The 27802-nt window shown below is 59.7% G+C and overlaps 1 protein-coding gene across 6 annotated transcripts; it reads left to right on the top strand.

Annotated features, from left to right (window-relative positions):
- The first annotated feature begins 275 nt into the window (after window positions 1-275).
- EPS8L2 (EPS8 signaling adaptor L2) lies at window positions 276-24127 on the top strand. Of its 6 annotated transcripts, none has more exons than XM_063783643.1 (22): window positions 334-467; window positions 853-992; window positions 3550-3671; window positions 3773-3828; window positions 4637-4701; window positions 13540-13701; window positions 14075-14224; window positions 14308-14387; window positions 14501-14643; window positions 14722-14792; window positions 15005-15131; window positions 15321-15409; window positions 15509-15583; window positions 15819-15967; window positions 16075-16207; window positions 16858-16970; window positions 18355-18460; window positions 19360-19479; window positions 19730-19802; window positions 19936-20116; window positions 20251-20383; window positions 23574-24127. In XM_063783643.1, exons 3-22 carry the CDS (start codon window positions 3628-3630, stop codon window positions 23727-23729), a joined length of 2226 nt encoding a protein of 741 aa, XP_063639713.1. In that variant the 5' UTR covers window positions 334-467; window positions 853-992; window positions 3550-3627; the 3' UTR covers window positions 23730-24127. The 6 variants fall into 6 exon arrangements, with proteins under 6 accessions (XP_063639715.1, XP_016775509.4, XP_063639713.1 ...); XM_054661838.2 differs by lacking the exon at window positions 23574-24127 and adding an exon at window positions 20533-21359 and having other exon boundaries at window positions 340-467; XM_063783642.1 differs by having other exon boundaries at window positions 384-467; window positions 853-980.
- The last annotated feature ends 3675 nt before the right edge of the window (window positions 24128-27802 follow it).

The raw sequence follows: 27802 nt of genomic DNA on the forward strand, positions 1-27802 counted from the left end.
CGTTCCCCCGTCCCCCGGCCTGCTGGGGCGCAGCTAGGCCCTGCCCAAGGAAGAGCTCGAGGCCTCGCCCTGCTCATCCCGCGGAGGCGGCCCTGCGCCCCGCCTGTCCCCAGCGCCCCAGCTCTAGGGGCTAGGCCTGCGGAGGGGCACACCAGGCGGGTGTTGGGGAGGACGGGAAGGGCTGGGGCTGGAGCCCAGGCGGGGCCGGGGGCGGGGCGGAGCTGGGTCCGAGGCCGACAGGGGCGCCTCCATCCCACGCCCTCCTCCCCCGCGCGCCCGCCCGCTCTCGGGTGACTCCGCAACCTGTCGCTCAGGTTCCTCCTCTCCCGGCCCCGCCCCGGCCCGGCCCGGCCCCGCCGAGCGTCCCACCCGCCCGCGGGAGACCTGGCGCCGCGGCCGAGGCGCGAACAGACGGACGCACGGGCGAGCGCCGAGGGGACAGGCCGAGCGCGGGGCGCCGGAGGCAGGTGAGCGCTGCGTACACGGGGGAGCGCGCCCGCCCGGGCCTCAGTTTACCCGGTGGCGATGGGACGCGGGACTTCTGGTTCAGGACACCGGGACGAACGCGGCGTCGCAGGGCGCGGGGCACTTGGAGGGCGGCCGGGCCCAGGGCGCGGGGCAAGGGGCTGGGGGCCTGGTCGAGTCCCCACCTCTCCTGGACGGGTCCTGCTGCAGCCCGGCCTGCCCCCGTCGGTCCTGGGCGGCGGCCGGCGAGCAAGGATATTTTTAAGCCAGCGATGGGTGACTCACCTGCCCCGTCCTGCCCACTCCCAGCTCTGGGGCTTGGTGGGGGCAATCCCTGCGTCCGGAGAGCGCTGGTGGTAGGGAGGCTTCTCCCGGTTCTGTGAGCAGCAGGACCCTCCCGAGGGCCTGACCGTGGAGGTAGCACTGCACACCCACTCCCTGTGGGCCGGAGCCAGGAGACACTTCCTGGGTGTCGGAGCCCAGAAGGAAACCAGTGGCCGGGAAGCACCAGCTGGGTCAGTCTCCAGGTCAGGGTTGGGGGTGGGAGTTTCAGGGAGGAGGGGAGGCTGGGACAGGGGCTGCAGAGGCCCTGCCAGGAGAGGCAGGAGGGTGGGCTGGCAGGAGCCCGTGGGCACGCGAACTTCAGCCATCCTAGATTCCTGGTCCCTGCATCCAGCTGCCTGGCGTTGCCCCTTGCTGCGGGGTGTCCCTGGTGGCAGGGGAGGGGGAGGCAGGGCCGGGCATGCCTGGACCTCTGCCCCCACCCACCCCGTGCTCAGTCCTGGGTCGGCTGTGCTGCGAGGCAGGCCCAGCTGGCGGCGGCCCCTCCCCTCGCGGCCCCTCCTCCCCTCGCGGCCCCTCCTGGGTCCCAGCCTCTCCCGGGCCTGCTTAGCACCCAGGCCTTGTTGGCATAGCGCTCCCTCCGGGCCTTCTCCGCCTGCCTCGGTCTCCTTTCCCACCCTCAGCTTCCCCAGCGTATCCCTTCCTCCCTCAAGCCATAGCTTCCAAACCAGGACAGGGCCAGGGCCTGAGGGGCCTCCCCATTCCAGGGCCCCCACCCAGCGCCTATGAGGGCAGCCTGGAGCCCCTGTGACTCAGCTGACCCCTCCCCAAGGTCACTCAGCATGTGGAGCTGGAATTTGAACTTGGAGCCCGTCCCTCTACCCTCCTGCCCTGCTGGGACCTCCTCCCCTCCACAGCCCGACTGACCGGGCACCCCGCTCTGCCTCACTTCACACCGGGAAAATGACCACAGTACAAAGTGCAGCCTGGGCCTCCAGGGCTTCGTCCCCACCACCAGTGGGCCAAAGAAGCCTCCCCAGGGGGGCGGGGCTCCCACAGGGCAGGAGGCAGCCCCATACCCATGTGCTTCAGACCCAGACACCACACCTGGACCCACCCCACTGCTGCCCGGCCCTGCCTGGGCCTGAGGTCCCCGATGCCCTGCAGGCAACCGAAGGCCAGGAACCTGGCCTTCCCCAGGGGGTCGCGTGTCACAGCCCTCCATGTTTGCGTGCCCGCAGGCCTGAGTCTACAAGGGTGCGTTGGTGTCTCGCCCAGGTGTGTGCCTGGACACACATGCCTGGCGCCCTTGGTGGAGCCCGCCAGGAATCCCATTAAGCAAACACTCAGGCTCGCCACTGAGCCCGTGAACATTCCAGACATTCTCCACGGATAGATGGATGGAGGAAGTGATCATACCCCCTTGGTGCACCCAGCCCCTCGTGTCAGAGGCAGTGCCCCCGGGCCTCCCAGACCCTCCCACTAGGCCAGACCTGGTCAAACCAGAAAGTCCCGGGTGCTCCGAGCCACTCCCTTGACCCTCCATACCAACAGCAGTGGCTGGTGACCCCCACCCTGGCAGACCCAAACTCTGAAGCCACAGGGGACAGCCCTGCAGCCTTGGCAGGAGGCGAATGGTGTGGACCTGTGGGGAGCTGATCACAGAGCCACAGAACAGCCAGGTCCCCACAGGGCATAGTCCCCTTGGGACAAGTCAGCCTGGTTCAAGGCCATCAGGCTCTGTCCATCCCCCCGGGAAGCCCCTAGGGTCCAGCCCAAATCAGACCCACCTGTCTGCCCTGGCAGCTGGGCCTTAGTTTCCCCAAAATGCTCGGGGGAGAGGTCAGCACTAGGAGCCCAGAGACAGGCTCTGAGGATTCTGCCCCTGGGGGAGGCCAGAGGCACCTGCCCCATAGCCACCCTACCTCGTTGGAGGGGCAGTGATACTGTGTGTTGGGGCCACTGGACTGGCTCCCAGTCTCAGCCCCCACCACACCCGCCCTCCAGTCCCTCCCCTAGGCTTGGCTGCTGCCAGGGGTTCTGTGCTGGCCACCTGGCCGCATCCCTGCCCTCGGGGTGAGGAAACACTGCACCCCGGGGACCCCAGGGTTTCCTGCCCGCACAGCCTCTTCCCTGCCAGGTCTCCCAGGCCCAGGAAAGAGCCAAGGGCTGGCCTCTTTGCTGGGGCCTGGACAGAGGTGGCATGCGTGGGTGGCAAGTCCACATGTGGGTGCAGGAGCCCCTTGGGGTGCAGGCCTGGGGTGGGGCAGGAGTGGCGGCTAGAGCCGGGCTCCCTCTGGACTTCAGGACCTACCCCAACTCCAGCCTCACCTCTCCTGCCATCCTGCAGCTCCCACTCGCCCTCCCCCAACCCCCACCGCACCCCCCTCCCCATGCCCCACCACAGCCCCCTCCCCCCACACCCCCACCTCATCCCCCTCCCCTTACCCATCCCACCCCCCTCCCCACAGCACCAGGGCCTTAAACTCCATGCTGCCCAGCTTGGAAGGCGCCTTCTGCCCCCAGGGCCCTTGTCAGAGCCTCCCAGTCAGCCTCTGGGGGTCCCTGTGGAGCACCTAGGGTCTGAGGCATGACGAGGCTGATCGACTGTCAACTGGGACGTGGGGCCAATTGGGACGTGGGGCCAATTGGGACGTGGGGCCAACTGGGATGTCGGGCAGGGGCTCTGCCCCCCAAGGGACCCCCACCCAGGCCAGGCCAGTCAGGGATCTGGCCCAGGGAAGGAGGGGAGGAACCAGCCAGGCCGGAGGAAGTGTCAGCGCAGCCCTTCTGTCCACCCAGGTGTGGGACAGGCACTGGCCTCAGACCGGGGCCACACTGAGGTCTGCCCTTCTCCCGCTGGCCGCCACCCAGGACACCATGAGCCAGTCCGGGGCCGTGAGCTGCTGCCCGGGTGCCACCAAGTGAGCCCCCCCACCCATCCCGAATACCCCACCCTCACCCTCTGAACAGTCCCCAGGGAGGGGTGCAGTTCGGCCCTGCCCTGACAGCCCCTCCCCTGCAGTGGCAGCCTGGGCCGGTCCGACGGTGTGGCCAAGATGAGCCCCAAGGACCTGTTTGGTGAGTGAGGTTTGAGAACAGGCTGGACGTCACAGGGGAAAAATGGGCACTGCATCGAGGTGGGGGACAGCCGCTCCTGCCCCACAGCTGTGCCTGGTCTGGCCCAGGGGATCTCTGGGTGTCCAGGGAGGCCTCTGGACCCTAATCAACCTTCCGAAAGCTCCTGGCCACTGGATCCCCTCCCCCACACACGTAAGGGGAGAGGCCTTTACTAATAATTCAGGGAGCATCAATATTGATTCCGCTGCACTCCTGGCTGCAACCTGATCACAGGGAGGTTCAGGCAGGATAAGCCGCCAGGTGTCTGCTCCAGGAGGGGGGCCTGGCCAGCCCCCACTTCCCCCGACTCTGCCCTTCCCCAGAGACGACCCTGCCCTCTCGCTAGCTAGATGCACCCTTCACTTATGTCTTTGGACAAGGTGCCTAGTCTGGAAAGCGAGAAGACCTGGGAGGGCAGGGAGAGTGAAGCTGGCAGCTCTCAGAGTGGGAAGAAGCCGGGCTGGGACCCCCTTCCTGTCCCCTCACCCTCCGGGACAGAAACCCCCCCGGCACAGGCTGCTGGTCCCCACTCTGAGCAAGCCCATCGCCTTCTCCGAGCTGCGTCCTTCTCCAAGGGGGCTTCCCTGGAGGGAGGGAGGGGGCTTCCTGCAGGTCCTGATTTCACACCCACATCCTTCCTGGTGGCCAAGAGGTCCACGGAGCAGCCTCCCTCCGCTTGACTCCACCTTCCCTTGTGGGTCCAGTCCCAACTGGACGGGAGGCTGTGGGTCCTGCCCGTCGGGGGAGTGACTGGTGTCTCCCGGTTCAGAGCAGAGGAAGAAGTATTCCAACTCCAACGTCATCATGCACGAGACTTCGCAGTACCACGTCCAGGTAAGGCCCCGCCCCCAGGTAGGCCCCGCCCCCAGGGAGCACCCTCAGGACATGGCTGTTCTCGGGCTCTCGTCTCCACAAAAAATAAAATAATTAGACGGGCATGGTGGGGCCGGCCTGTAGGCCCAGCTACTGGGGAGGCTGAGGCGAGGGGGTCACTTGAGCCCGGGAGGCGGAGGCTGTAGTGAGCCAAGATCGCACCACTGCACTCCAGCCTGGGCACCTGGGTGACAGAGCTAGACCCTGTCTCAAAACAAAAGAGAGAAAGGGAGGAAGGGAGGAAGGGAGGAAGGAAGGAAAGCTCCAGGGAGAGTGGTCAGCCCAGCTTCTGACACCCACAGGGCCGGGGGAGGCCAGAGCCAGAACTGCCCACACTGTCCCGGGCTCAGCCACGGGGTGGGGGAAAGCGCGCCTCTGGTTCCAGTCCTGGGAACTCGCGGCCTGGGGGGTGAGGCAGCCCAGGGTGTGCTGGGAAAACACTGTGGCTGCTGCCCAGCCCTGGATGGGAAGAGCCCCTGGAGGAAATGATCATCCTGGCCCCAAAACAAGGAACTGTATCGGGAGGGAGCAGGCAGAACAAAGACGCCCTTGATGGAGGATTCAGGGAGGCCCGGGCTGCTTCTCAGGGCTCAGACGGGGCTGCCTGCACGCGCCGGACCAGCCGCCAGCCCTGAGGGCTTTTCTATTCTCCTAGGTCAGTTTCATTGACACGGAGAACTCAGGAAATGTTTTTTTGGGGGGTTTTGTGTGCGTGTGTGCGTGTGTGTGTGTGTATGTGTGTCTTTTTTTCTTCCTTTCTTTCTCTCTCTCTCTGTCTCTCTCTCTTTCTTTTCTTTCTTTCGTTTTGAGACAGGGTCTAGCTCTGTCACCCAGGTGCCCAGGCTGGAGTGCAGTGGTGTGATCTTGGCTCACTACAGCCTCCGCCTCCTGGACTCAAGTGATCCCCTCACCTCAGCCTCCCCAGTAGCTGGGCCTACAGGCTGGCCCCACCATGCCCATCTAATTATTTTATTTTTTTGTGGAGATGGAAGTCTCCCTATGTTGCCCAGGCTGGTCTCAAACTCCTAGGCTCAAGCAATCCTCCCACCTCCTAGCCAGGCCTGGTAGTGTGAGCTTGTAGTCCAGCTACTTGGGAGGCTCAGGCAGGAGGATCCCACCACGGCCCTCCAGCAGCCTGGGCAACAGAGTCTTAGGCCAGGCGCGGTGGCTCACGCCTGTAATCCCAGCACTTTGGGAGGCTGAGGTGGGTGGATCATCTGAGGTTAGGAGTTCGAGACCAGCCTGACCAACATGGCAAAACCCCATGTCTACTGAAAATACAAAATTAGCCAGGCGTCGTGGTGCATACCTATAATCCCAGCTACTCGGGAGGCTGAGGCAGGAGAATCACTGGAACACGGGAGGCGGAGGTTGCAGTGAGCCGAGATCACACCACTGCACTCCAGCATGGGCAACAGAGTGAGACTCCATCTCAAAAAAGAGAAAAAAAAAGGGACCAGGCGCGGTTGTTCATACCTGTAATCCCAGCACTTTGGGAGGCCGAGGCGGGTGGATCACCTGACGTCAGGAGTTCGAGACCAGCCTGACCAACATGGTGAAACCCCATCTCTACTAAAAATACAAAACTTAGCTGGATGTGGTGGTGGGAGCCTGTAGTCCCAGCTACTTGGGAAGCTGAGACAGGAGAATCACTAGAACCCGGGAAATGGAGGTTGCAGTGAGCCGAGATTGCGCCACTGCACTCCAGCCTGGGGGACAGGGCGAGACTCCATCTCAAAAGGAAAAAAACAAAAAAGGCCCCTGCGCCTGGGTACGAGCTGGGCTCCCGGTTGTGGTCCAAGCCTGGGTGCGAGCTGGGCTCCCAGTTGTGGTCCAAGCCTGGGTACGAGCTGGGCTCCCGGTTGTGGTCCAAGCCTGGGTACGAGCTGGGATCCTGGCTGTGGTCCAAGCCTACAGGACTAGGAAAAGGAGGAAGGGTGAGGGAGCCTGGAGCTGGGTCCTCCTGCAGGGCCAGTCCTTTCTGCCACAAACAGCCCTGGCTGGGGGCCCACAGTGCCCCCTGGTTCCCCCTTGCTGTCCTCCACACCTGCAGAGGTGAGACAGGTCACTATTCTTTGAGCTTCAGTTTCCTCGTCTGTACAATGGGTCCAAAGAGCCATCAGGAGTCCCTGAGCTCTTGAATCGGGCTGTTTTGGGTGACCAGGGCCTTTCCAGCAGCCTGGGCAGCTAGACCCTGCATACAGCCAGGCTGGTGACTTCGGCCAGCTCAGTGTCCAGGGGAAGGCACAGAGCGGTGGCCGAGTTCACTTTAGTCCCCTCTTCCTGGGCAGCTCCACCACCTTTCTCAGGGACTCTGCCCTCTTGGGGTGGAGCCTGGGGCCTCTCAGCCTGGCTCCTGGACTTTGGCCCCAGCTGGCCTGGCCGGGCCCCCAGCCAGCAGGAGCCTCGTCTGCCCAGAGGCCAACAGAGTGAGGAGTGGAGAGTGGGTGGGGCTTTCCTGCCTGTCCCCGATGAGGACACTGGGGACCAGAGAGAGGGTGAGAGTCTGGTGGGAAGTCTCTCCAGCCAGCTGGGGGCCGGATCAGATTGGCCCTGACAGTGGGTGGGGGGCACCTGAGCCCGGGTCCATGGTTTGCTTTTTTCTAAGTTATCACACAGTAAAAGCCATGTGTACGTGGGGGTGTGGTTCTGTTGCCACCATAGTCAGATCCATCAGCCCCATCACTCCAAACCTGTGAATCCCTGACCTTGGTGGCTACCCCCAACCTCTGGAACACCTGCCTGCCTTCATCACCACAGTTTCTGTTTGTTTGTGTGTTTGAGACGGAGTCTCGCTCTGTCACCCAGGCTGGAGTGCAGGAGCGTGATCTCAGCTCACTGCAACCTCTGCCTCCCAGGTTCAAACCATTCTCCTGCCTCAGCCTCCTGAGTAGCTGGGACTACAGGCGCCCGCCACCACGCCTGGCTAAATTTTTTTTTCTTTGAGACAGAGTCTCACCCTGTCACCTAGGCTGGAGTGTGGTGGCGTGATCTCGGTTCACTGCAACCTCCACCTCAAGGGTTCAAGTGATTCTCCTGCCTCAGCCTCCCCAGTACCTGGGATTACAGGCATGCACCACCACACCCAGCTAATTTTTTATATCTTTAGCAGAGATGGGGTTTCACCATGTTGGCCAGGCTGGTCTTGAACTCCTGACCTCAATTGATCCACCCACCTCAGCCTCCCAAAGTGGTGGGATTACAGGCGTGAGCCACTGCGCCTGGCCTAATTTTTGTATTTTTAGTAGAGATGGGGTTTCACCATGTTGGCCAGGCTGGTCCCCAATGCCTGACCTCAAGTGATCCACCTGTTTTCACCATGTTGGCCAGGCTGGTCCCCAATGCCTGACCTCAGGTGATCCACCTGCCTCCCAAAGCGCTGGGATGACGGACTGAGTCACTGCGTCCGGCCTCCATCATTGTGGTTTGATAAGTGGAAATTAATTTTTATGGTGTCCATTCGTATGTGTTTTTCTTTTATGGTTTAGGGTTTTGGGCATCCTAAGAAGTCATCCCTTGACCAAATTTCTGGAGATTTCTTCAATGTTTTCTTTTATTTTTTGTAAATTAGGAATTCACTGTGGAAGTTCCTGTGTTTTCTTCTTCTTCTTTTTTTTTTTTTTTGAGGTGGAGTTTTGCTGTGTCACCCAGGCTGGGGTGCAGTGGCGCGATCTCGGTTCCCTGCAACCTCCACCTCTTGGGTTCAAGCAATTCTCCTGCCTCAGCCTCCTGAGTATCTGGGATTACAGGAATCCACCACCACGCCCGGCTCATTTTTTGTATTTTCAGCAGAGACGGGGTTTCACCATGTTGGCAAGGCTGGTCTCGAACTCCTGATCTCAGGTGATCCACCAGCCTTAGCCTCCCAAAGTGCTGGGATTACAGGCATGAGCCGCTGCACCTGGCCAGTTCCTCTGTTTTCTTTTGGATGCTTCCCAGTGTAGGCTTTTGTGTTTAGGGCCAGGATCCATTTTATTTTATTTTATTTTATTTTATTTATTTTTTTATTTTATGTTTTTATTTTATTTTATATTTATTTTATTTTATTATCATTTTTTTGAGACAGTCTCAATGTACTGGACCACACTGATTGACTGTTTTGAAGGCTGAACCAGCCTAATCCTCATTTATTCCAAGTGTGTGATCCTTTTTCCTGTGTTGAGGGACTGATGTGGTAATATTGTTGTTAGGGGTATTTTGTGTTGATGTCCATTAGAGGTACTGGTCTGTAATTTTCGTATAATGCCTATGGCAGGTTGTGTGGCAGGGTTATGTTGGTTTTATAAAATGGGTGGGGAAGTATTCCCTCCTCTTCTGTTTTCAGAAAGAGTTTGTGGGCCGGGCGCAGTGGCTCACACCTGTAATCCCAGCACTTTGGGAGGCTGAGGCGGGCAGATCACAAGGTCAGGAGATGAAGACCATTCTGGCTAACAGTGAAACCCCATCTCTACTAAAAATACAAAAAATTAGCCAGGTGGGGTGGCGGGCGCCTGTAGTCCCAGCTACTCAGGAGGCTGAGGCAGGAGAATGGTGTGAACCCCGGAGGCGGAGCTTGCAGTAAGCTGAGATTGTGCCACTGCACTCCAGCCTGGGGGACAGAGTGAGACTCTGTCTCAAAAAAAAAAAAAGAGTTTGTGAAAGCTTGTTATTGTTTCTTCCTTAGATATTTGTTAGGATTTGCCAGTGCTGCCCTCGGAGCGCAGGATTTTCTTTGTGGGAAGGTTTCGGTTATTAATCCCCTCTCCTGCCTGTAAAATCTGTAGTGATGCCCCCTCTTTTGTTCTGGTTTTTGAGAATTTGTGTTTTCTCTAGTATTTTTCTTGATCAGGCTTGCTAGGGATTTACCAAGTTTATTAACCTTCTCATAACTAACTTTGGGCTCTGTTGATTTGTGTCTGTCAGTAGTCTGTGTAAAGTGCATTGACCTCCTCTTAATTTTCTACCTTCCACTTACTGTGGGTTTTATTTGATTCACTTTATCTTTTTCTTTTCTTTTTTTTTTTTTTTTTTTGAAATGGAGTCTTGCTCTGTCGCCCAGGCTGGAGTGCAGTGGCACGATCTTGATTCACTGCAAGCTCCGCCTCCTGGGTTCACGCCATTCTCCGGCCTCAGCCTCCCAAGTAGCTGGGAGTACAGGTGCCCGCCACCACGCCCGGCTAATTTTTTGTATTTTTAGTAGAGACAGGGTTTCACTGCGTTAGCCAGGATGGTCTCGATCTCATGACCTCGCGATCTGCCTGCCTCAGCCTCCCAAAGTGCTGGGATTACAGGTGTGAGCCACCGTGCCTTGCCAGATTATTGATCTTAAGTCTTTCTTCTTTTCTAAGATATTCATGGAAAGCTCTACATTCCCCTCGCAGCACTGGTTTAGTTGTATTCCACAAATTGTGATATGTATGTTCAGAATGCTTTCTAGTTTTCTTGTGACTTCATCTTTGATGCATGGGTTATTTAGAAATACGTTGCTTTATTTCTAAACATTTGGGGATTTTCTGGTTTTCTTTTTATTATGGGTTTCTACCTTAATTCTGTTATGATCAAAAAACATATTCTGTACTGTTGCAGTCACTTGAGATTTACTGAGACTTGTTCTGTGGCCCAGCAGCCTGGTTTTTCTTGTTTGGTTGTATTGTGTGTTTCAGGTTTTACTCTGCCTCTCGCAGAGAGATGAGTGGCCTCATAGTCCCTTGCATGTTTCTGCACACTTATTTTATTTATTTATTTATTTTTGAGACAGAGTCTCGCTCTGTTGCCCAGGCTGGAATGCAATGGCACGATCTCGGCTCACTGCAATCTCTACCTTCCGGGTTCAAGTGATTCTCTTAACTCAGCCTCCTGAGTAGCCGGGGTTACAGGCGCCCACCACCACGCCAGGCTAATTTTTGTATTTTTAGTAGAGACGGGGTATCACCATGTTGGTCAGGCTGGTCTCGAACTCCTGACCTTGTGATCCACCTGCCTTGGCCTCCCAAAGTGTTGGGATTACAGGCATGAGCCACCGTGTCTGGCCCTGTGCCCACTGTAACCTGTTGGATCTGCCCACTTCTTTAACCTGTTGATGGACATGTAGGCTGGGTCCAGTCTTTATTATTACAAATAGTTCTGCATTGAGCAGCCTGGTACCGATGCCACATTTTGCACGTGTGCAGATTACCTGTAGTAGAATTGGGAGGGGATGGTGTGTGCAGCTTTAGAGGTGCCACTGGCCTCTCCCCAGAGAGGCTGGGCAGGTGCTGGATGAGGGCATCCTTTCTCTACATCCTAACCCGTAAGTAAAACCCACAATGATTATTAGTATTGGGCAATAGAATAGGTAAAAAAACACAATTCCTGGCTGGGCGAGGTGGCTCATGCCTATAATCCCAGCACTTTGGGAGGCACAGGCAGGAGGATCGCTTCAGCCCAGGAGTTCAAGACCAGCCTGGGCAACATAGCAAGCCCTTGTCTCTAGAAAAAATAAATAGGCAGGGCGCAGTGGCTCACGTCTGTAATCCCAGCACTTTGGGAGGCCGAGGTGGGCAGATCACAAGGTCAGGAGATGGAGATCATCCTGGCTAATATGGTGAAACCCCATCTCTACTAAAAATACAAAAAATTAGCCGGGCGTGGTGGCAGGCGCCTGTAGTCCCAGCTACTCGGGAGGCTGAGGCAGGAGAATGGCATGAACCTGGGAGGCGGAGATTGCAGTGAGCCGAGATCGCGCCACTGCACTCCAGCCTGGACAGCAGAGTGAGACTCCGTTTCAAAAAAAAGAAAAAAAATTGTTAACCAAAAACCAAACAGAGGCTGGGCATGGTGGCTCACGCCTGTAATCCCAGCACTTTGGGAGGCTGAGGCAGGCAGATAACCTGAAGTCAGTAGTTTGAGACCATTCTGGCCAACATGGAGAAACCTTGTCTCTACTAAAAATACAAAAATTAGTCGGGTGTGGTGGTGGGTGCCTATAATCCCACGTACTCGGGAAGCTGAAGCAGGAGTATCACTTGAACCCGGGAGGCGGAGCTTGCAGTGAGCCAAGATCACACCACTGCATTCCAGCCTGGGGGACAGAGCGAGACTGTCTCAAAAACAAAACGAAAACTAACAAACAAACAAAAAAACCCGCCAAACCGACAAAACACTAAAATAAAAGAGGCTCAGAGTTTCAAATTGTAATTCTTTCATTCAATGGGGTTGCATACAATTTTTTCTTTGAGTTTTTGCATGCTTTTTTAATTTTTTTTTTTTTTTTTTTTTAGTTTGAGACAGGGTCTCTCTCTGTTGCCCAGGCTAAGTGCAGTGGCATGAACATGGTTCACTGCAACTTTGACCTCCTGGGCTCAAGCATTCCTCCCACTTCAGCCTCCCAAGTAGCTGGGACGACAGATGTGTACCACCACACCTGGCTAATTTTTAAATTTTTTTAATTTTTTTTTTTTTTTTTTTTGAGATGGAGTGTCACTCTGTCGCCCAGGCTGGAGTGCAGTGGCACGATCTTGATTCACTGCAAGCTCCGCCTCCCGGGTTCACGCCATTCTCCTGCCTCAGCCTCCCGAGTAGCTGGGACTATAGGCGCCTGCCACCACGCCTGGCTAATTTTTTGTATTTTTAGTAGAGACGGGGTTTCATCATATTAGCCAGGATGATCTCAATCTCCTGACCTTGTGATCCACCCGCCTCGGCCTCCCAAAGTGCTAGGATTACAGGCATGAGCCACTGCGCCCGATCTTTTTTTTTTTTTTGAGACAGAGTCTTCCTCTGTTGCCCAGCCTGGAGTGTAGTGGTGCAATCTTGGCTCACTGTAACTTCTGCCTCCTGGGTTCAAGTGATTCTCCCACCTCAGCCTCCCGAGTAGCTGGGATTACAGGCGCCCGCCACAATGCCCGGCTAATTTTTTGTATTTTTAGTAGAGACAGGGTTTCACCATGTTGGCTAGGCTGGTCTCGAAATCCTGACCTCAGGTGATCCACCCGCCTCGGCCTCCCGCAGTGCTGGGATGACAGATGTGAGCCACCGCGCCCGGCCACACAAACTTTTATGTTTTGCGTTTTGTGGTTGTCTTTGACTGTCCTGTAGTTCAAGTTAGTGTTTATCCAGCTGTGCCAGCATTGTGCACCAAACGGCCAACCCTTCGTGGGAGGGTTTTACTTAGTGAACAGGGCAGCTTGGCTGGAGGAGGGGGCCTGAGCCAGGCCTGGAAAGAGGAGAGGTGGAGGGCACAGGGCAGGGGCCAGGCTGGCCGCAGATCCTCAGGGATGGACGCATCCCGCACACACTTGTCGAGGGTCCTCTGTGCACCAGGCTTTGCCCTGGACCTGGGGACACAGCTTAGCAAGTGGCAACCGGAACAGTGCCTTGGAGTAGTGAGCACGCTGGACGCACAGCACACCACGTGCAGCTCAACGTTGGGTCTGATTCAGGGAATTAGGGCAGGTCAGGATGGGGTGACGGCTGGCATTGTAGCCAGGTGGCCACAGAGGGGACGTCTGAGAAGGAAGAGAGCTGGGGAGGCTGGCAAAGCCAGTGCAGTGGGCGGGTGCTGAGCCTGCACCAGGAGGTGGACGGGTGAGGACGGTGGCGCGGGGCCGGGCAGCAGTTGGAATTCTTTTGAGGATATTTTCAGGACACAAGCATGGCCCCTACAGATGCCTGCCAAGGCAGAATAGAGACTCCCCCGACCAAAGGCGGGGCCGGTCCCCGTTCTAGCCCCCTACCCAGGGTTGGCTGTGGCCCCTCAGCCCCTCAGGCTGTGGCCCCTGGGGGCTGGGCTTTCCACACAAGGAGGGCTCTGCCCAGCAGTGACCGCCCGCCCACCCCCAGCACCTGGCCACATTCATCATGGACAAGAGCGAAGCCATCACGTCTGTGGACGATGCCATCCGGAAGCTGGTGCAGCTGAGCTCCAAGGAGAAGATCTGGACCCAGGAGATGCTGCTGCAGGTGAACGACCAGTCGCTGCGGCTGCTGGACATCGAGTCTCAGGTAGGGCCCAGCGCCGCCGGGGACAGGGAGCACAGTGGGTAGAGGCGGTGGCAGCCACCGGCTGCAGCCCGGATGTGCGGCCGGTCCTCTCTGCAGGGCCGGCCATGCCCTATCATTCTGGTCCCTGGAAGAGGATGGGACAAGGGTGGGCAGAGGGCCGCATAGAGCTGAGAGTCCAGGGAAGTTTGGAAGCCGGGGTCAGCCTTGCTGTACAGCTGCGGGGTGTGTCCTGGGCCTAGTCCTCATCTATGGGAGCCCATTCCCCAGCGGCGCCAGAGGGGCCTGTGCTCCAGGCTTGTCCACAGCTCCGGCCACTCCCTGCCAGAGTGCCCAGACCCCGGGTGCGAGTCATGTCCGCGCGATGTACCCGCAGGAGGAGCTGGAAAACTTCCCGCTGCCCACGGTGCAGCGCAGCCAGACGGTCCTCAACCAGCTGCGCTACCCGTCTGTGCTGCTGCTCGTGTGCCAGGACTCGGAGCAGAGCAAGCCGGATGTCCACTTCTTCCACTGCGACGAGGTGGAGGTGAGTCGGTGCCGGGCGGGGCAGGGTGGGGCTCCGCCCCGCCGCGCCCCGCCCTCCTGGCCGCCTGACGCCCGCTTTCCCAGGCAGAGCTGGTGCACGAGGACATCGAGAGCGCGTTGGCCGACTGCCGGCTGGGCAAGAAGATGCGGCCGCAGACCCTGAAGTAGGGCAGCGGGCGGAGCGGGGTCGCAGGGGGCGGGGAGGGGAGGAGCCCGGCAGGGAGGGAGGGTCAGGTGCGTTCCCGGCGGGGCTGAGCAGGACCCCCTCGCCCTCCAGGGGACACCAGGAGAAGATTCGGCAGCGGCAGTCCATCCTGCCTCCTCCCCAGGGCCCGGCACCCATCCCCTTCCAGCACCGCGGCGGGGATTCCCCGGAGGCCAAGAATCGCGTGGGCCCGCAGGTGCCACTCAGCGAGCCAGGTAGGCCGAGGGGCTGGAGGGGGCTCCACAGGGCTCATTGTGGGGGGCTCGGTGAGCAGCCGCCGCGTCCCCCATCAGGTTTCCGCCGTCGGGAGTCGCAGGAGGAGGAGCCGCGGGCCGTGCTGGCTCAGAAGATAGAGAAGGAGACGGTGGGTGCCCGGGCCTGGCAGGTGGCCCCTCTCTTCCCCGCCCCCAGCAGTGGACACTGGTCCTTGCTGTCTCTCCAGCCAGTCCCCAGCCAGTGGCTGCCCCTCCAAAGGTGTGGGGCCCAGCTCCTCCCATCACCTGTGGGGCTGTCCCTGCAGCAGGGCGGGGCGGTGGGGAGTGTCTGAGGCTGACCCCTGACCCCCTCTGACCCCAGCAAATCCTCAACTGCGCCCTGGACGACATCGAGTGGTTTGTGGCCCGGCTGCAGAAGGCGGCCGAGGCTTTCAAGCAGCTGAACCAGCGGAAGAAGGGGAAGAAGAAGGGCAAGAAGGCGCCAGCAGGTGCAGGGGACAGGGACGGGGCCGGCAGGTGCAGGGGCCAGGGACGGGGACGGGGCCAGGGACATCCATGGGGGCTACTCATGGAGGTGGAGGAAGGTCCAGCCCACACAGATGGGCTGCATGGGACAGAAGGCGCAGGGGCCGGGGAGATCAGGGCCAGCCTGGCTCACGCGGTGCCTCCCATGCCAGAGGGCGTCCTCACACTGCGGGCACGGCCCCCCTCTGAGGGCGAGTTCATCGACTGCTTCCAGAAAATCAAGCTGGCGATTAACTTGCTGGTGAGTCCGGTGGCCCCAGCCCTGCCCCACTGTCTGTGCTGAGGGGAGGGTGGAGGCCCCGCCCCGCCCCGGCACCTGCTCACTTGTTCCCACCCCCAGGCAAAGCTGCAGAAGCACATCCAGAACCCCAGCGCCGCGGAGCTCGTGCACTTCCTCTTCGGGCCTCTGGACCTGGTGCCTGGGGCCGGGCGGCAGGGGCGCGCAGGGTGGGGGCCCAGAGGCCTCTGGAGCATCTCCCCGGGGTCGGGGTTGGGGCAGCAGGTGCCCGCCTTGGGCAGCCCGGTTCACGCTGTGTGGCCACTCTCCGTGGGGTCCAAAGTCCCTTCCCGAGGGCCAGCCTGTGGAGCTACGGGGGTGCTGGGCCAGGGTCTGTGAGCCTCAGTCCCCTCTGAACCTCACTGTGCCCCAGATCGTCAACACCTGCAGTGGCCCAGACATCGCACGCTCCGTCTCCTACCCACTGCTCTCCCGAGATGCCGTGGACTTCCTGCGCGGCCACCTGGTCCCTAAGGAGATGTCGCTGTGGGAGTCACTGGGAGAGAGCTGGATGCGGCCCCGGTAGGGCAGGGCAGAGCAGTGCCGGGGCTTCACGGGGGGCCAGCAAGGGGGTCCTGGGTGGGCCAGTTCTGGAGAGGCAGGGCTGACTTCAGGACCTCTCACCCCAGCTCCGAGTGGCCGCGGGAGCCGCAGGTGCCCCTCTACGTGCCCAAGTTCCACAGCGGCTGGGAGCCTCCTGTGGATGTGCTGCAGGAGGCCCCCTGGGAGGTGGAGGGGCTGGCGTCTGCCCCCATCGAGGAGGTGAGCGCACCAGCAGCCCCCATCCCCACCCCAGCCCCAACACCCACTCCTCACCAGAGCTCCCCTCCCCGGCCCCGACACCCACCCCTCACCAGAGCTCCCCTCCCCGGCCCCGACACCCACCCCTCACCAGAGCTCCCCTCCCCAGCCCCGACACCCACCCCTCCCCAGAGCTCCCCTCCCCGGCCCCGACACCCACCCCTCACCAGAGCTCCCCTCCCCAGCCCTGACACCCACCCCCCCGAGCCCTGACACCCACCCCTCCCCAGAGCTCCCCTCCCCGGCCCCGACACCCACCCCTCACCAGAGCTCCCCTCCCCAGCCCCGACACCCACCCCTCACCAGAGCTCCCCTCCCCGGCCCCGACACCCACCCCTCACCAGAGCTCCCCTCCCCGGCCTCGACACCCACCCCTCCCCAAAGCTCCCCTCCCCAGCCCACCTCCACCCACCGCCCCTTCAGCCACAGCTCAGCTGCCCCTAGCCCCTGCCAGGAGAGGCAGCCCATGCTGGCATCACCGGGCATCAGGCTCCATCACCCTCAGTGGTGCGTCAGTCACAGGACATTAGCCCAGCCCCTGTCATATGCCCCCTCGTCCTGGGACCCAGCCCCGCCCCATGTCTAACTCAGGTCGCCCACCTTCCCCACAGGTGAGTCCAGTGAGCCGACAGTCCATAAGAAACTCCCAGAAGCACAGCCCCACTTCAGAGCCCACCCCCCCGGGGGATGCCCTACCACCAGTCAGCTCCCCACATACTCACAGGTAAGCCCCCCTCAAAGTGAGGGAGCATGAAAGTGAAACCCTTCAGAACCTACAGTCTCTAAAAACATATGGGTACGCTGCCACCAGGTGGTGGCAAGTGCATTGTTCAAGTGGTTTAAAATACTTTTCCAGATTTGAAGCAGTTTTCATTTCAACTGCCTGATATATAATTAAAGGAAACATTTCAAAAGTCATGCACAAATTCTCTACCCTAATATATCAGCTCTTTCTGTGCATCCACATGTATGTTTTAGAACCAAGGTTAGAAACTACTAAACCACTGAACTTGAGTGGTTTCACCAAACACTGGCACCCTGTTGGGGCTGCTGGGACTGATTCAGGCCCAACCTCTGGTAGAGCCAAAAGAGGAGACTGGGGTTCTGGGCTAGTGAAGCCTCTCCCCTCCCCCCACCCCCAGCCCCAGCCCCAACCGTTTCCAAAGAGGACAAAGAACAAGCCTATGGCACTAGGGGAGTCCTGTCTTTCCTTGCCTCCCCTCTTCCCTTCTGTGCTCATTCCTGGGCCAATCTGCATGGGAAGCCCCTGACCCTCCCACACCCCAGGATTCAATTTTGGGGTAAAGAGGGGCCAGCAATCCATCTTCTAAGCAAGCATGGCCTCCCCTTGCCCACAGTGTCAGCCTGGCTCCCGTGGTCCCTGGCCTAGGACCACACTTAAAAACATTTCCACCCTTTGACTTCAGCTCCTGGTCTGTCCACCCTGGCCCTGTCCTGACAGTCCATGGCCACTTCATTTCCCTGAGCACCTGGACACGGGAGCTGCCCTGATGACCAGGGCCACACTGACCAGGATGGACGGCCTGGCCAGGTGACAGCCACAGGCCTGCTACATGCCAAAGCCAGGACCCCTCAGCCAGGGCCAGCCCCCACGCGCTTTTGAGGTGCAGGTCCCACCCCACAGAGAGGAGCTTGAGACCCATCCTCCACTGGACCATTTGGGCTGTGTTCAGTCCTCAGAGGGGCCATGGCTCTGAAGACATGCTGGCCCTCACTGGCCAGCTGCGGGGAGCTGTGACCCTGGCGTTTCCCAGGAACGCCCCTGGCTCTGGTTCCCCTGGGGTGCCGGACTGGAGACCCCTGAGGTGGCCTGGGATGGGCCAGCCTTGCTGTACCACAGGCCCCTGCGCCACGCCCACCTCCTGCCTGCCCCGCCTCCACGCAGGGCCCCAAAGCTCTGGGGCTGTCACAGTTTCCATTCCGGGCTGACTGCTGACTGCTGCCTGCAGCCTCTCTCCACGGTGACCTCCAGAACAGAAAAGAGGCAGCCAGTCGTGCACCTGGGAAGCTGCTGCCCCCCAGCCACTGCCCAGGTCTCAGAGGAGACCCCCACCAGACTGGGCCTCAGCCCCTCCTGTTCCTCACAGGGGCTACCAGCCAACACCAGCCATGGCCAAGTACGTCAAGATCCTGTACGACTTCACAGCCCGAAATGCCAACGAGCTATCGGTGCTCAAGGATGAGGTCCTAGAGGTGAGGGGCTGGAGGATGGGGTCCAAGAGGGGGAAACAGGGCAGGGCTTCAAGGGAGGGGCTACCAGGGGAGGTGGGGAGCGGTCTAGGGCCAGGCTGGGTGATGCCAGGACGGGGCACAGCTGCCGGCCCCTTTCTCCAGGGTCCCCGCCCTTGGACTCTGATCAGGATCCCCAGCCTGTTGGAGGGGCCTTCCCATCTTGGGGCTCCCCAAAGGCATGCAGGGACCCCTGTGCCAGGCTGGGGGGAGCATCTGCACCACGTGGACCCAGCGGGGGCCTGTCAGTCACACCCACCCAGGAGCCCCCACATCTGCACTGGCCGCATCTGCCAGCCGGAATCCAGGCCACCCACTGGGGGACAGAAAGTGGAGCAGGCTAGGGGGGAGTGGGCCACATCCACAGCCTGGCTCGGCGGCTCACGCCTGTAACCGCAGCACTGGGAGGCCAAGGCGGGAGTATCCCTTTAGCCCACGAGTTCGAGACAAGCCTGGGCAACACCTCAAAACCCCATCTCTACAAAAAACATAAAAATTATCTGGATGTGGTGGTGTGCGCCTGTGGTCCCAGCTACTCTGGAGGCTGAGGTGGGGGGATCGCCTGAACCCAGGAGGTCGAGGCTGCAGTGGGCAGTGATTGCACCACTGCATTGCAGCCTGGGCGGCAGAGAGAGACCCTGTCTCAGAGAAAAAAAGGGTCCCCCAGACTCCTTGAGGCAGGGTGGGGGAGGAGCAGCCCAGCGAGGGATGGAGGGGTGGAAACAGGGGTGCGGAGAGAATGGAGCGAAGCGGGGCTCCGGGAGACCCTAGGGCGCTCCCCGACCTCTGTAAAGCGGCGCCAGCGGGTGGTCCCAGCCCCGCAGAGCCTGGGTGTGGGGAGGGGCTGACGGCGCGCCCCGCAGGTGCTGGAGGACGGCCGGCAGTGGTGGAAGCTGCGCAGCCGCAGCGGCCAGGCGGGGTACGTGCCCTGCAACATCCTAGGCGAGGCGCGGCCCGAGGACGCCGGCGCCCCGTTCGAGCAGGTGAGCCCGCGGGGGTCCCTGGGGTCGCAGCCCCCAGCTTCCTGGAGCAGCCCCGCCTGCGCCTAGCCCCGCCCCAAGGCCAGCCCCGCGGCTGGAGAGACTGGGGCAGGTGCAGGGCTCCCTGGGCAGAAGGGAAGGGCTGGTCCGCAGGCCGGGGCTGTAGGGGGATTGGCGGGGTGGGGAGGTCCCGGGCAGGTGCTGGGAGGCGGGGGCGGGGCGTGGGGAGCCTAATCGCCCCCCGCCCCCGCAGGCCGGTCAGAAGTACTGGGGCGCCGCCAGCCCGACCCACAAGCTGCCCCCAAGCTTCCCGGGGAACAAAGACGGTGAGAGCTGCTGCTTCGAGGCGGGGGTCCCGGGCCCAGGGCCACCTGGGGGAGGAAGTGGGGGGGGGGTCCCTGGGCCGGGGGCGGGAGCAGGGGCAAGGCAGCGGCGGGCCTAAGTCGCGCGCCCCCTCAGAGCTCATGCAGCACATGGACGAGGTCAACGACGAGCTCATCCGGAAAATCAGCAACATCAGGGCGCAGCCGCAGAGGCACTTCCGCGTGGAGCGCAGCCAGCCCGTGAGCCAGCCGCTCACCTACGAGTCGGGTCCGGACGAGGTCCGCGCCTGGCTGGAAGCTAAGGCCTTCAGCCCGCGGTGAGCGGGGGCGGGGGATGAGCTGGGGCCCGGGCGAGGGGTGGGAGGTGCGGCCGAAGGTGCGCAGCTGTCGGGGCGGGGGCCAGGCAGCCTCGCCCACAGCGCGGCCCTGACGCCCACCTGCCCGCCCCCAGGATCGTGGAGAACCTGGGCATCCTGACCGGGCCGCAGCTCTTCTCCCTCAACAAGGAGGAGCTGAAGAAAGTGTGCGGCGAGGAGGGCGTCCGCGTGTACAGCCAGCTCACCGTGCAGAAGGCCTTCCTGGAGGTGAGCCCGCCTGCGCTCCGGCGCCACGCCCCTCCTGCCCCTGCGCCCTCCTCTCCCCCGCCGGTTCCTGGGGTCGCAGAGCAAGGGGGAGGCCGGCACCCAGACACGTGGGACCCCCGGCTGAGGATGCCCCCATTTCTCCTCCCTAGAAGCAGCAAAGTGGGTCGGAGCTGGAAGAACTCATGAACAAGTTTCATTCCATGAATCAGAGGAGGGGGGAGGACAGCTAGGCCCAGCTGCCTTGGGCTGGGGCCTGCGGAGGGGAAGCCCACCCGCAATGCATGGAGTATTATTTTTATATGTGTATGTATTTTGTATCAAGGACACGGAGGGGGTGTGGTGCTGGCTAGGGGTCCCTGCCCCTGTCTGGAGGCACAAGGCCCATCCTTAGGCCAAACAGTACCCAAGGCCTCAGCCCACACCAAGACCAATCTCAGCCAAACCTGCTGCTTGGTTGTGCCAGCCCCTTGTCCACCTTCTCCTGAGGCCACAGAACTCTCTGGGGCTGGGGCCTCTTTCTCTGGCCTCCCCTGTGCACCTGGGGGGTCCTGGCCCCTGTGATGCTCCCCCATCCCCACCCACTTCTACATCCATCCACACCCCAGGGTGGGCTGGAGCTCCAGGCTGGCCGGGCTGAACCTCACACACACGCAGAGTTCTGCTCCCTGAGGGGGGCCCGGGAGGGGCTCCAGCAGGAGGCCATGGGTGCCATTCGGGGGAAAGTGGGGGAACGACACACACTTCACCTGCAAGGGCCGACAACGCAGGGGACACCGTGCCGGCTTCAGACACTCCCAGCGCCCACCCTTACAGGCCCAGGACTGGAGCTTTCTCCAGCCAAGTTTCAGGCCAATGATCCCCGCATGGTGTTGGGGGTGCTGGTGTGTCTTGGTGCCTGGACTTGAGTCTCACCCTACAGATGAGAGGTGGCTGAGGCACCAGGGCTAAGCAATTAAACCAGTTAAGTCTCCCAGGAGCCGTGTGTCTCAGTTCTCTGGGAGTGGGAGTGGGTCTTGGAGCCCCCGGAAACTGCACCTTTTCTAAGCAGTGCCGGGCAGAGGGCCGGCCGGCCGCCAGGCTGCTCTGCCCCTGAGCCCAGAGGGGACCCTGCCCACTTCTCTTCCTGTGGCCCTCCCAGGCCCAGCGACCAGAAGGCCCAAAGCGTGTCATCCAAGCCCGGCTTTTGCTGGGCACAACCCTAGTGGGAGCGGTGGGGACAGAGCCAGCTCGGCCAGACGGTCGGCAGGCCCCAGGAGGGCCATGAGTCAGAGGGCAAGGCTGAAACTGGATTTGGAGATCTTAGCCCAGGCTGACGGAGGCTCCCGAGAAGGGGGAGCAGGCCACACTCAGCACCCTGCGTGGGAGGGGCACCTGACCGCCCATCTGGCGTCCACCTGAGCCGCACCCTTGGAGGGACCTTTGGTGCCCTCTGCCGGCCGCTCCATGTGCTGCCGTGAGTGGCCGCCAGGGGTGCCCTCGCCCTGGATTGGTGGCAGGGGGCAACCCACAACCCATGTGTCCCCATAGCAGCCGTGAACCCAACCCTGGTGCGGAGCATCCGGGGACACAGTCCTGGGGTCTTGGCCTGGGCAGGGGCGACTATGGGGCTGGGCTGGGGGGGGGGAGGCGTGTCCCTTGCCTGGTCCACCACCCAGCCAGGCCTGGACACCAGGCCACAGAAGCCCTGACTCACAGCTCAGGCCACACTAGGCCAAGTCTTAACCACAGTGTCTGGTCGGGGCAGGGAGGGTCTGGTGCCCTCTGAGCCATGACCCGGGCTTGATGGCCATCACCACTCCTCCAGGCCCCCGGAAGAGGCCCCCCCACCCGTCAGATGGACCCTGCAGTGAGAGAGACAGGTCCAAGAGGAAAAGGGGAGGGATGGGGGCACCAGCCCTCCTCCCTGCAACCTGCAGCTCCCTCTGCCTGCTGAGCCACCACCTCAGGATGGGGATAGGCACCGGGGCTATATCTGCTCCAAAAGGGGCCTCTGTGGGCCCCAGGATGCCAGTCCTTGGAAGTGAGGGAGGCTGCCCACTCCCCGACCACCCCCAGCAACAGGACCCTTCCTCCACCAGGATGGTCTGGGCTTCATATGCAGCCTCCAGGCTGGGCTGCTCAGCTTCTGAGGGCCCCAGATCTACACCTGCTTCTTCAGCCCTCTCCCTGTCCACCTCCCCCAGCCCCATTTAGAGCCCCCCTACCTGCTGTGCCCCACTCTGCCACCCGCACAGCTGAGGAGGCCCCAGGAAGCCAGACCCCCAGACTCCAGCCCCCAGATCCCAGCCCTAGGCCCCAAGCAGGCTCCCACCCCAGGAGCCCTGAGTCCGAGGCACCCTGGCCCCAGCTGCCTGCTCGGACCTCTGGGCTTCCAGAAATTACCTCCCGTTTCTTCCAAGAGGCTTCCTGCCACCTCCTGAGACCCCCCTCAAGAGCAGATGGGACCACCGACCCCACCGGCCTGGTGATGGGCACAGGGTCACCTGGCATTGGGTGGGCTGGCTCTCTGTGTCCTCTCTGGCCACCCGCCCCAGGGGTGAGAATTGCCCCCCTTCCTGCCCTGAGGGCATCACTCTTGGGGGCCTGTGGTGTTTTGAGTGCTGCCCGCGGCCTCCGGAGGCCCCAGTGGCAGCCCCGTGAGGCAGGCGTGGATAAGAATGACCCGTAGAGGGGCCAGGTCACCTGCTCGAGGCCCGAGTTTGGGGCAGGGGCTGGGGTTAACATGCAATCTCTCTTAGTTCCAACGTGTCCTTAACCACTCACTCCCTCCCCGGCCTCCCTACCCACTTCCTCATCAGGAAGGTCCACAGAAAGAAGGAGGGTCTGCTGGTGCTGGCCCTGGTGGGGCCAGGGTTGCCGAGGGTCTGGCCATGAGTGTAGGAGAGTCCACACTGGGCAAGGAGGGAGGGCGGAGCTTTGAACATCAGACCTCAGGGTGGGTGGCCTGAGCTGCCAGTGGGGCCACCAGTAGCCACAAGCAAATATCTCCACCAACAAGGCCCGTCTGTCTCGGGACAAGCATGTCTTTGTGGCGCTTGCTCCCCTTCTGTCCTCCCCCACAGCTGGCCCTGTCCGCCCGTGCCCAGTCAGGCCCCGCAGGACCCAAGAGGGGCTTCCCATGCCATTTAGGAAGGGCTGTCTCTTTAAAAAAAAAAAAAAAAAAATTATAAAACGGTTGATTTCCCAAAAGGTTGACACAGCAGCACGTACAGTAAGATGTTCCTCACACCTGCGGGGATGCCATGGTCCCAGCCCGGGGCACCCGTTACCCAGGAAGGTGGTGACAGTGGTGCTGGGAAAATGTGGAGAAACACAACAGGGACCCCCACTAACCCCACAAAGCTGAACCAGCCCCAGCAGTACTAGACGTCATGAGAGGCAAAACGACCGAGTTCACAGAAGATGCCAGGATATCCATGTGACAAAGGGGAAGAAGAATTTTCTGTACAAAATTTCAAAAGCAGTGGATGCCAGGCGCGGCAGCTCACGCCTGTAATCCCAGCACTTTGGAAGGCCGAGGCAGGTGGATCACCTGAGGTCAGGAGTTCGAGACTAGCCTGGCCAACATGGTGAAACCCCATCTCTACTAAAAATACAAAAATTAGCCGGGCATGGTGGCGCGTGCCTGTAATCCCAGCTACTCGGGAGGTTGAGGGAGGAGACTCACTTGAACCCAGGGGGCAGAGGTTGCAGTGAACCAAAATCATGCCACTTCACTCCAGCAAAAGAGCAAAACTCTGTTTCAAAAATAAAATAATGAAAATTTTAAAAAGGGAGTCAATGAGTTTGATTTTGGCAAAATTAAAGACTTGCAGCCGGGCGCAGTAGCTCACACCTGTAATCCCAGCACTTTGGGAGGCCAAGGCAAAAGGATAGCTTGAGCCCAGGGGTTCGAGACCAGCCTGGGCAAATGGCTAGACCCTGTCTCTACAAAAAAAAAATTATTAGGCCGGGCACGGTGGCTCATGCCTGTTATCCCAGCACTGTGGGAGGCCAAGGTGGGCAGATCACGAGGTCAGGAGATTGAGACTATCCTGGCTAACACGGCGAAACCTCGTCTCTACTAAAAGTACAACAAATTAGCTGGGCGTGGTGGCGGGCACCTGTAGTCCCAGCTACTGAGGAGGCTGAGGCACGAGAATCGCTTGAACCTGGGAGGCAGAGGTTGCAGTCAGCAGAGATCGTGCCACTGCACTCCAGCCTGGGCAACAGAGAGAGACTCTGTCTCAAAAAAAAGAAAAGAAAAGAAAAAAAGTTATTAAATTAGCCAGGCGTGCTGGTGAGTGCCTGTGGTCTCACTGCCTGTGCTACTCGGGAGGCTGAGTGGGGAGGAGCCCTCGAGCCTGGGAGGCAGAGGTTGCAGTGAGCTGAGATGGCACCACTGCACTCCAGCCTGGGTGACACAGTGAGATCCTGTCTCAAAAAAAAAATTTTTTTTTTTTTTTTTTTTTTTTTTTAGATAGAGTTTTGCTCTGTCACCCAGGCTGGAGTGCAGTGGCGCAGTCTCGGCTCACTGCAACCTCCGCCTCCCAGGTTCAATTGATTCTCCTACCTCAGCCTCCCAAGTAGCTGAGACTACAGGTGGGTGCTACCACGTCCGGATAATTTTTTGTATTTTTAGTAGAGACGGGGTTTCACCATGTAGTGGTCTCAATCTCCTGACCTCATGATCAACCTGCCTTGGCCTCCCAAAGTGGTGGGATTACAGGCGTGAGCCACTGCATCCAGCCAAAAAAAAATTTTTTTTAATGAAAACATTTTTTTAAAAGACTTGCATTCACTGACGGCCACTTGGAGGGGACGCTGACTGGCAAGCAGAGCAGACACCAAGGACAGTCTCTGGGAGACCTAAGACCCTTTCAGGGCATTGTGAGCTCCAGATGGTGTTTGTTTGTTTTTTGAGACGGAGTTTTGCTCTTGTTGCCCAGGCTGGAGTGCAGTGGCGTGATCTCGGCTCACCGCAACCTCCGGCTCCTGGGTCAAGCGATTCTCCTGCCTCAGCCTCCTGAGTAGCTGGGATTACAGGCGCTTGCCACCACACCTGGCTAGTTTTGTATTTTTAGTAGAGACGGGGTTTCTCCATGTTGGTCAAGGCTGATCTTGAACTCCTGACCTCAGGTGATCCGCCCACCTTGGCCTCCCAAAGTGCTGGGATTACAGGCGTGAGCCACTGTGCCCGGCCCTCTACACTGTTTTTATAGCAAGACTTGAGAAGCAGGCCAGGCACGTGGCTCACACCTGTAATCCCAGTGCTTTGGGAGGCCAAAGCAGGTAGATTGTTTGAGCCCAGGAATTTGAGATTAGCCTGGGCAACATACCGAGACCCTGTCTCTACTAAATATTTAAAAATTGGTGAGGCGCAGTGGCTCACACCTGTAATCCCAGCACTTTGGGAGGCCGAGGCGGGCGGACCACGAGGTCAGGAGATCGAGACCATCCTGGCTAATACAGTGAAACCCCATCTCTACAAAAAATACAAAAAGTTAGCCTGGCCTGGTGGCGGGCGCCTGTAGTCCCAGCTACTCGGGAGGCTGAGGCAGGAGAATGGCGTGAACCCGGGAGGCAGAGCTTGCAGTGAGCCGAGATCGCGCCACTGCACTCCAGCCTGGGTGACAGAGTAAGACTCCGTCTCAAAAAGAAATGTAAAAATTAGCCAGGTGTGGTGATGTGCATCTGTGGTCCCAGCTACTTAGGAGGCTGATTCGAGAGAATTGTTTCAGCTCAGGAGTTCAAGGCTGCAATGAGCTGTGATGGTGCCACTGCAACTCCAGCCTGGGTGACAGAGCAAGACGCTGTCTCAAAAAAAAGGGTGCTCTGGGTTGAATTATGTCCTTCCAAAATTCATATTTCAGTCCTTGTCCCAGCACCTCAGACTGTTGCGCTATTTGGGTCACTGCAGATGTAATTAAGATGAGGCCATGCTGGAGTATGGTAGCCCTAATATATCAAAAGGGGAGGCGGGGCGAGGTGGCTCACACCTGTAATCCCAGCACTTTGGGAGGCCAAGGCGGGCAGATCACTTGAGGTCAAGAGTTCGAGACCATCCTGGCGAACATGGTGAAACCCCATCTCTACTAAAAATACAAAAATTAGCCGGGCGTGGTGGCGGGCGCCTGTAATCCCAGCTACTCAGGAGGCTTGAGACAGGAGAATCGCTTGAACCTGGGAGGTGGAGGTTGCAGTGAGCCAAGATCCCACCACTGCACTCCAGCCTGGGCAAAAAAAAATTAAAACAAAACAACAGATAAAAAGGGGAAACGTGGACACAGACATGATCGGGGTGATCACCGGAGGAGGGGGAGGTTTCTACATGCTAAGGAGCAACACGGAGCGGCAGCTCCCACAGAAGCCTGGAGAGGCCCAGAGCAGAGATTTCCACACAGCCTGGAAGGAACCAGCCCTCGCCACGCCTGCATCTCAGACTCCAGCCTCCAGAACCAAGAGAGGAGACGCATCTGTTGTTCACACCACCCAGTGTGCGGCGTTTGCCATGGCAGCCCCGTGAAACACAGAAGCCTGCCTTCTCAACCGCACTCACCTTTGCTCGAATATGAGCAGCCCCCATTCTTCCCCGACACACACTCATGGGGATGTCCTGGGTGGACCAGCAAACGTCACTGATTTGACGCAGTCTCACCTGGAAGCGTAAGCATCCAGCGTCCCGGGCGCCTGCTGCCTAGGTGTTGGGGCTGCCCGGGAAGAGCTGGGAGCCATGTCCCAGCCATGACTGACCTGGCCAGCTTCCCCAGGTTACTTGAAAGAACGTCTTGTGTCGAGACGTGGGTAGTCATTGTCTCCACAATGAACAAAGTGAAAACAACGGACCCTCTTCACTGCCGTGATAAATCTCCATTTTCCAGTGAACATTAGAGTTTTGGAAACTGCCACCATAGGCAAGGCTGCTCCACCACCTGAAGCCTTTTTTTTTTTTTTTTTTTTTTTTGAGACGGAGGCTCGCTCTGTCACCCAGGCTGGAGTGCAGTGGCCCAACCTCGTAGCTGGGACCTCATGATCTGCCTGCCTCGGCCTCCCAAAGTGCTGGGATTACAGGCGTGAACCACCGTGCCCGGCCCTGAAGCTCCTTCTGATAGGCTCAGTTAGGGAACGTGCACGTTCCTTATTGAAATTGGAGGGGTCAGCACTTGGGGGTCTGGGAAACCCCACGACCAAGGCGGGACATTCCAGCATCACTCACGGGCCTAAGAGCCAGTCACAGAAGGTCCACAATGATCCAGAAAGGCTATCAGGGTGCCCTTCCCTGTTCCGACTACAAATCTGGATGAAGCCAGATTTTCCTCACATACTTCACCTAGAACAATGATTCCCAGAGGCCTAGGCAGGCCCTGGGAGGAGGACCCCTGGGCCTAGGAAACCGGCATGATGGAGATTTTGCAAACGTGGATACCAGTGCCACTCTGC

Source organism: Pan troglodytes, chromosome 9 (genome assembly GCF_028858775.2).
Source record: "Pan troglodytes isolate AG18354 chromosome 9, NHGRI_mPanTro3-v2.0_pri, whole genome shotgun sequence".
NCBI lineage: Eukaryota > Metazoa > Chordata > Mammalia > Primates > Hominidae > Pan > Pan troglodytes.

Excerpts from the sequence above, each read along its gene's own strand:
- EPS8L2 (XM_063783645.1), top strand. The coding sequence starts at position 3,628 with ATGAGCCAGTCCGGGGCCGTGAGCTGCTGCCCGGGTGCCACCAA. Across the intron at positions 13,702-14,074 it reads TGCTGGACATCGAGTCTCAG|GAGGAGCTGGAAAACTTCCC; the intron begins GTAGGGCCCAGC and ends ATGTACCCGCAG. Across the intron at positions 14,644-14,721 it reads GGTGCCACTCAGCGAGCCAG|GTTTCCGCCGTCGGGAGTCG; the intron begins GTAGGCCGAGGG and ends GTCCCCCATCAG.